Source organism: Notolepis coatsorum (assembly GCF_963971535.1).
Source record: "Notolepis coatsorum genome assembly, chromosome: 2".
Lineage (NCBI taxonomy): Eukaryota > Metazoa > Chordata > Actinopteri > Aulopiformes > Paralepididae > Notolepis > Notolepis coatsorum.
Window position 1 is genome coordinate 223,647,635 of NC_140166.1, and position 9,195 is coordinate 223,656,829.

The window sequence follows — 9,195 nt, forward strand, 5'->3', positions numbered from 1 at the left end:
ATACAAGGTGTAGTGGTTTAAGCTCTATAGTCAATACAATGACAAGAGATCTGGACGGGCCATTGTAACACTGGGCAACTCTCACTGATTTACAGTATAAACTGGTGGCAGATTATCATGGACACAAGATGGCGCTATTCACCATACAATCATTCGACATAGCTTGATTGATTGATTGATTGAAAAGTTTATTAACAGATTGCAGAATGGGTACAGTACAGTACAGCTCAATACATACAATTGTTAAGGGGATGCAGACCAGTCTTGTTTACATCAGGGTCCCCCATTTTCAATCCATCATAACATATATGACATACATGACATACAGATAGACAGTACTGCTACATCTATACATTTATGACATATCAGATTTGCAAATACAGTACTGTTTGTGATACAAAAAGAGTCAAGAAAAAGAGTGTATATACATTTGACGTAGAAACTGTACATTGGAGGAGGTTGGGTGGGTGGGGTGGGGTTGGGTGGGTGGGTGGGGGCTGTACATTGGAGGTGGGGGGGGGGTCGGGTAGGGGGGGACGACGACACTGTACATTGGAATACTGACAAAGCCATACTTGGTCATTTACTGTGCAACTGGGTTAGGACATTTGTAGGAGCCAGTTTCGAATTGCAGTCTCCCGTAGGTGTTTTTTGAGAGTGTTTTTGAAAGTGGGTAGTGATTCACATTCCTTTACAGCTGTGGGTAGGGCGTTCCACATTGATGTGGCATAATTGCGAAACGTGTTTAGTCCCTTGTTTGAGCCGAATCTGGGTTTAACATGATTTGTGGAACTCCCTCTGGTGTTGTGATCGTGGTATTCACTGACCTTAGGCTTGCCTTCATTTGCACCTTTCCAATGTGGTCCCAGTACACCTGGCGCTGTGGTGGTAAAGACACAATGACATGATGCAGGTATGGTTTTTACATTGCAAAATGAGCTGGAATGCTGCTATCTGATTAGGTTAAAGGGGCACTTCACCAAAACAACAGTGGAAATTTATTTTACAAATAATCTCACACACATCCAAAAACAAACAGTTTTGCAAATATTAATTTAGTTTGACAGCTATTGAGAGTAAATTAGTTTGAATATGGCAACCAGTAATGTCGTCGGGGACACTGAATCCTTGTGTTGTGTTAATCACAGCTCAATTAAATGATAATTGAGCCTTGCTCATAGAAGTTATTGTTTCAATTTTTTTTTTTATAAACCATTTATTATAGATTCTGCAAGTCTTCTTTTAATAAAAACATCAAGAAGAAAAGAAAGAAACTAGCAAAAGAATAAACACCAGGCAGCTGTCTAAAAGCCTGTGTGACCTCTAGCTTTTCTCTCATGTGGTTCAGGACTCAGAACTGAGACTCTCGGAGCTCCTCCCACCTGCAGACTACTATGGGGGTAGATTTCTATCAAAAATAAACAAACGCAAAAGTAGAATCCACAATCGTAAAGTAGAATTTTTGATAGAAATGTACCCCCATAGTCCAGCATTGTTTTTGGAACTCGTCATTTTCATTTAACGCTATTGAATTTCAATGGTAATTCATGACCGTTTCATATTCTTCCTTAAAGATTTGGAACAGATATTTGACAAGCTAATTGCTGCTAATTGGAGGGATGATATCTATACTTAAACCAGCATTGATATTGGAATAGTAAACAGTAAGTAGTAAACAGTAAGTAAACAGCCATAGGTAACAGTATTGAATTTCAATGGTATCAATTTAGAAAGTAATTATTTTAGGGAGGATATCTAGATTTAAACCAGCATTGGATTTCAAACACTAAGTCATTTAAATGTAACGCTATTTCATTTCAATGGTAATATATATCTAGACTAAAAGCAGCATTCTTTTGGAACTCTAACTTGTTTGATTCTAACGCTATTGAATTTCAATAGTAATTAAAAAGGTGAATATATGAAAAAAGGTTGTTGATTGTTGATTATGAAAATAAAGATGTGGACTTCCCCACAGGCAAAGGGACAGAGGTGCTGAAGAGAGAAATGGATTTATGTGAATATCCAATATCAAAACCAACTTTACCCCATTTGATAGAATAGTACTCTGATAAACGTAAAAGGACTCTATTAAAAATTCTATTAAAGTAATAGCATAAAAGTAAATATTGAATGTAAGTGACTAAAGTAAATACACATTCTGTATGGTGTACTACAGGATTATAATGCTTGGGAGCTCCTAAATTCTCAATGCATCAACCTCTGTGTGACGTCAAACTGGTTGTACATCCAGTTATGCTGGTTGTGATTCCTTCCTTTTGACATCGACAGACTTAAACATTAAATGTTATGTTTTCCATCTGATCACATATTTTGGATTAAAAGAAAGTACAGTAACTGGCAGGGTTTGTATAAATGTGGTTGAGGAAAATAAATTAGGAAACTTCCTTTGAAGTGTACATAGTAAAATGTATTGTTGTGATTATTATTCTTATTTGTTAAAAAAGATTATGCACTGTACTGTCGTAGCACGTTCCATTGTGTTTACATAAATGGCGAATAAAGTAATCTGATATGAGATCCCTAAACTGGAAATACTCAAGTAAAGTATCCTAAAAACTGTATTTAAATACAAGAGTAAAAGTACTTTCTTTCCTCCCCTGGGTTCTCTACTTTCTTTCAAGTTCAAGTTTGTTTATTATTTGTCACAACAAAATACAGAATACTTTATAATGAAATGTTTGTTTCTGTATGAGCCCCTGAGAGTGTGCTACATACAGTTACTGTACCTACTAGTGCATATTTGGTAACATCAAGTTATTCTCTAGATATGCTTTTAACAACTGTAATCATGGGTCTCATAATTATATATATACATAACTTTGCTCATGAAATGAGAACTACTGCAGATTTACTTTGACACCAATGCCCAGCAATGAAGTCGGGTTCTTTCTGAGACATAAAGGAAACTGGTAAGAAACCAGCCTCCAAACAAATCAGTAAATCAAATCAGTGATAGAGCGAGAGACAGAGAGAGAGAGCAAGAGAGAATAGTGAGTGTGAGAGAAAGAGAAAGCAAGAGAGGAGAGAATGAGAGTAAATGCGCGAGAGAGAGAGGGAGAAAGTGTGTGTGTGTGTGTGTGTGTGTGTGTGTGTGTGTGTGTGTGTGTGTGTGTGTGTGTGTGTGTGTGTGTGTGTGTGTGAGAGAGAGAGAGGAGAAAGTGTGAGAGAAAAAGAAAGCAAGAGAGGAGAGAGTGACAGTAAGACATTAAATGATGTGTGAGAGTGTGTATGAGAGATAGAGAGAGAGAGAAATGGAAAGAGATTTTGTATTGTACCCCCCCCCCCACCTCCAATGTACAGCCCCACCCAACCCCACCCCACCTACCCAACCTCCTCCAATGTACAGTTTCTATGTCAAATGTAGGTCAGTATTCCAATGTACAGTGTCCCCCCCCCTACCCAACCCCCCCCCCCCCCCCCCCACCTCCAATGTACAGCCCCACCGGCCACCCCACCTACCCAACCTCCCCCAATGCACAGTTTCTATGTCAAATGTATATACACTCTTTTTCTGGATTTTTTTAGTATCACAAACAGTACTGTATTTGAAAATCTGGTATGTCATAAATGTCATAAATGTAGCAGTACTGTCTATCTGTATGTCGTGTGTGTCATATGATGAATTGAAAATGGAGGACCCTGATGGAAACAAGACGAAAGTCTTTCTCAGGTCTGCATCCTCTTAACAATTGTATGTATTGAGCTGTACTGTACTGTACCCATTCTGCAATCTGTTAATAAACTTTTCAATCAATCAATCAATCAATCAATTGTATTGAGTATGTATACCTCTTTCTCTCTTTGTGCTTATGAGTTTTAGTGGGGTTTCCTTGACAAAGTAAACACATTAGAGGTAGTTGATGGCGAGAGAAAGTCTGAACTATGTAAAAACATCTATCTATGAATCACAGTAAAATAGACACTGTCTCTTTAAAGTGACTCCTCCCCTGTACAACTATAACCAGGAAGCACCTCCCACCAAACACGCGTCACACACAATCAGAGTTTACTCTACAACCAGGAAGCAGTGAAGCACGCCACCCGCGTGATCAGATTTCACTCTTCCTGAGAAAACAAAACTTGAAATGGCGCAGCAAGGAGTTGTTATTAGGAATTGTCTATTTCTTGTCTATTTGTCTAATTGTCTATTTTTTTTATTTAAATTTTTTTTCCGTTGTGATGTCACAGTATGATGTCATAATAGTACATTCTAGAACATGTGTGATGTCACAGTATGATGTCATAATAGTACATTCTAGAACATTTGTGATGTCGATGTCATAATAGAACACTCTAGAACATTTGTGATGTCACAGTATGATGTCATATTAGAACATTCTAGAACATTTGTGATGTCACAGTATGATGTCATAATAGGACATTCTAGAACATTTGTGTCCAGTATATTCAACAATTCTCTCAGAAGATCTCATTGTGCCTCTTGAAACAGTCTCTTTGTAGAATAAAATGGCGCAGCAAGGAGTTGATCTGTACCGGGACCAGTTCTGCTGTGCTATCTGTCTGGATCTACTGAAGGATCCGGTAACTATTCCCTGTGGACACAGCTACTGTATGGGCTGTATTACAGACTGCTGGGATCACGATGATCAGAGGGGGATCTACACATGTCCCCAGTGCAGGGAGACTATTACTCCGAGGCCTTCTCTGAAGAAAAACAATATGCTGGCTGAAGTGATAGAACAACTAATGAAGACAGGACTCCAAGCTGCTCCTCCTGATCACTGTTATGCTGGACCTGGAGACGTGGCCTGTGATTTCTGCACTGGGAGAAAGCGGAAAGCCCTCGAGTCCTGCCTGGTATGTCTGACCTCTTTCTGTGAAACTCACCTCCAGCCTCATCATACTGTGGCTCCGTTAAAGAAACACAAGCTGGTCAAAGCCTCCACACGGCTTCAGGAGAACACCTGCTCTCGTCATGATGAAGCTATGAAGATGTTCTGTCGTACTGATCAGCAGTGTATCTGTTATTTGTGTTCCATGGATGAACATAAAGGCCATGATATAGTCTCGGCTGCAGAAGAAAGGACGGAGAGACTGAAAGAGCTTGGCATGAGTCAGCAGAAAGTCCACCAGAGAGTCCAAGAGAGAGAGAAGCGACTCAAAGAGGCCCAACAGGCTGTTGATTCTCTCAATCGCTCTGCTGATAAAGCAGTGGAGGACGGTGAGAGAATCTTTACTGAGCTGATACGCTCCTTGAAGACGAGGCGCTCTGAGCTGAAGAAGGTCATCAGAGCCCAACAGAGGACCACAGTGACTCAGGCTGAAGAAGTGCAGAAGAGACTGGAGCAGGAGATAGCGGACCTGAGGAGGAGAGACACTGAGCTGGAGCAGCTCTCACACACAGAGGACCACATCCACTTTCTACAGAGTTACCCCCCCCTCTCCAGTCCCAGTGAGTCTACAGACTTACCCAGCATCAGTGTCCTTCCTCTCCTGTACTTTGCAGATGTAACTGAGGTCGTGTCTAAGCTGAGAGACAAACTACAGGACGTTCTGACAGAGCAGTGGCCCAGAATCTCAACAACAGTGAATGCAGTTAATGTTTTACTGCCACCACCAGAGCCCAAGACCTCGCCCAGAATCTCAACAACAGTGAATGCAGTTAATGTTTTACTGCCACCACCAGAGCCCAAAACCAGAGCTGACTTCTTACAATATTCCTCTCAGATCACACTGGACCCAAACACAACACACACACGTCTGTCTTTGTCGGAAGGGAACAGAAAAGCAACACTGATGCAGCAAGAGCAGTCATATCCTAATCACCCAGAACGATTTATTGGATGGTGGCCTCAGGTTCTGGGTAGAGAAGGTCTGACTGGACGCTGTTACTGGGAGGTGGAGTGGAGTGTAGGGGTTTATGTAGCAGCCTCCTACAAAGACATTAGTAGAACAGGCACTCATGAGGACTGTGCGTTTGGATACAATTCCAAATCCTGGGCTTTAGATTGCACACAAAGTCATTACTTCTTCAGACACAATAACAAGAACATAACAGTACCGGGCCCCCGGTCCTCCAGAATAGGAGTGTACCTGGATCACAGGGCAGGGACTCTGTCCTTCTACAGCGTCTCTGACACCATGACCCTCCTGCACAGAGTCAACACCACATTCACTCAGCCTCTCTATCCTGGACTTAGGTTTTACTCATACCCTGGGGAGGCCGAGTTCTGTGAGCTGAAGTAGAGATCAGTGACATTCACAGCTCCTCTACCCAGGGTTTTGGATTTAAATTGATCTTGAAGAAGCTGAGTTGTGAAAGATGAGGTAATTAGGCGTTACATTCACTCAGTCACTCTATCATTGTTCTGAAGGACACACACATACACTATGTTTAGCTTTGTTTCTAGTTTCTAGCCTACCGAGGTAAAGTTTGTTTGATTGGATATTTGCATATTCACATATTTGATTCCCATCTTCAATACCTCTGTCCCTTTGCATGCAGGGGAGTCAAAATCTGTATTTTCATACTCGGGGTAGGCTGGACAACAATATGCAACCGTTGTATTTGTATGATCACCTTTGGTCAATTACTGTGGGAGGAGGTTGATTCAGCCTATAACCTTCTCCCTCACCTCTTGTCTCTGGGCAGCCGGGACACTTCATACAGGACACTCTATCTTCAAGGCCTTCTGTTGAACCCACAGCCAGGATGTGTGGGGCATGGGTCAGTCGTAAATGCAACGATTTAGTTTTAGAACAGACTCATCTGCGTTATCAAAAGAGAGAGAGAGAGAGTTGTTCCGCTGGTGGCCGACTTTGAGGGAGACAGACCTAGAGAGGAGCTGGTTTAGGAAGAATGACCATTAATTGAATATTGTGCATTTTGTCTTTTGTTCTTGTATTCTCACTAAATAAACGTGGACATATCTAAACCCAGAAGGAGCCGTGTGGATATTTGCTTGAAACTTGCCGTTTCACCGACTGAACCTCAATATAGAACTTTGAACACAACGCAAAGGAATTCACTTGAACTCACTATTTCCATGATGTGCTACATGAGAAATTCAGTCTAAATCTAACATTACCATTGAAATTCAATACTGTTCAAATGAAACGAGTTAGAGTTCATAGAAACATAAGTCTATACTCTACAGTATCAATAATACAAATATGTGTGTACATGTACAGCCCAACCTGTTATAAATATACAAATAACTATGCTAAGTCTACCCCTGGTACAAATATACCTAACTATGTTATGTCTACTCCCGGTACAATATATATACTGTAACTATAATTATAAATATAAGTATATCCTGTGCAATATATATATAGTACTCCATACTAAGTCTACCTTGATCTGTACATGGAATATAAGATATTTGGAACTTTCTGAACCTATTGTAAAATGTAATATAGATCAGTTTTACTACAATGTTTGCAAACATTGCCAACATACCCAAAGTGTTTCAGCCACAGAACAAATACAAGCAGCGTTGTCTGGTGTCAGTCAGCAGGCTATGAAAACAGGGCTCCATTCTTATGTCTGGTGGTGGAGCTACACATTCATGTATGTTTGGATCAATTACCTTTAACATATTCAATCTAGCCAATTAAAAAATGCACACATTTGGATATGATCACTTTTCCCTTTGTATAATAACTGTATAAGGTGACTGTACATGTCTTCATATGTCCTTGGACCATATCTTGTTCCACATATAAAATTAATAATTCATAATAAATAGGACTGTTACAGATGGACAACAAAACAATATTTTGTATATTATCTATAGAACTAATCTTCAAACGGACACAAAGGCTGATTATGGCTGCACTTTGAAATTGAAATGATATAACAACACTGCTAGGAGTAGTTTAGTGTATATTGTATACTGAGCTGAATTAACTCTTCATCAAAACGTTATAGCTAAGTGTTTTATTCACAATGTGAAATCAGATATTGCATAAAATCTGTTGTATAAAAGCAACAGAACACTAAAGGCTGTGCGTTGTAGTAAATCTAGTAAATAGAGTCGCGGCTGAGATGATGGAAATACTTTAGATGTGATGTTATTTACTCTTGTGTTCTATTGCTTAATCACTTCCTGTAGTAACATTTACAGAAACATGTTACATTATGGTTCACTGCAGATTTGGAAAGGCCGTCACCAGGGTTAACATTCTAACCTGTCTAAATGACATGTCGTCAGCCTGTGACTGCAACTTGTTCCTGTTTGCGGACGACTCAGCCCTGCTGGTCTCTGACAAGAACAAATTGCAGGTTGAAAAAACCCTCAGCACGGAACTAGGCAAAATCTGCATATGGCTCGCTGATAACAAACTATCATTACACATGGGCAAAACAGAGTCCATTCTCTTCGGTTCAAATAACAAACTCAGCAAGACCGACGGATTCTCAGTTACAGTGGGTGACAATATTGTCACAAGGAAAGACGAAATTACCTACCTGGGTTCCATCCTAGAGGCAAATCTTTCCTGTGACAAAATGGCATCCAATGTAATAAAAAAAGTCAACCAACGAACTAGATTCTTGTACCGGATCTCCTCTCTGGTAAACAAGAATACCCTGAAGACTCTGGCAGGAGCACTCATTCAAGGGTACTATGACTATGCGTGCACCTCATGGTACCAAAGCACCTCAAAGGCGCTTAAAACAAAATTACAAACATCACAAAACAAACTGGTCAGACTACTACTTGACCTGAACCCCAGAACCCACCTCACCCCTGCCCACTTTGCCAACCTAGGATGGCTTAGAGTAGACGACAGAGTACAGCAACTTGCAATGGGCCTGGTCTACAAGATACACTATACGACCGGGGTGCCCATGTACATGTCAAAATACTTCCCAAAGGTCAGTGAATACCACAACCACTACACCAGAGGAAGCTCAACAAATCATGTTAAACCCAGATTCGGCTCAAACAAGGGACTAAACACGTTTCGCAATTATGCCACAACAATGTGGAACGCCCTACCCAAAGCTGTAAAGGAATGTGAATCCCTGCCCACATTCAAAACCGCTCTTAAAGAGCACCTACGGGAGGCTGCAATTCGAAACTGGCCACCGTAAATGCCCAAAACCCCCACCACCTCCTAATAGACAGTCTCCTCACCACCGCATGTATATATTCCCTCCCCGCCGTATGTATATTTCCCTCCCACCCACCCACCCCCTCCTAA

At 40.8% G+C, this 9,195-nt stretch overlaps 1 protein-coding gene across 1 annotated transcript; it reads left to right on the plus strand.

Annotated features, from left to right (window-relative positions):
- Positions 1 to 4,491: 4,491 nt before the first annotated feature.
- LOC311223801 (tripartite motif-containing protein 16-like) lies at positions 4,492 to 6,231 on the plus strand (the record flags this gene model as incomplete). Its single annotated transcript, XM_084308567.1, has 1 exon — positions 4,492 to 6,231. The coding sequence occupies one exon, from the start codon at positions 4,492 to 4,494 to the stop codon at positions 6,229 to 6,231; it is 1,740 nt and encodes a 579-aa protein (XP_084164693.1).
- Positions 6,232 to 9,195: the final 2,964 nt, after the last annotated feature.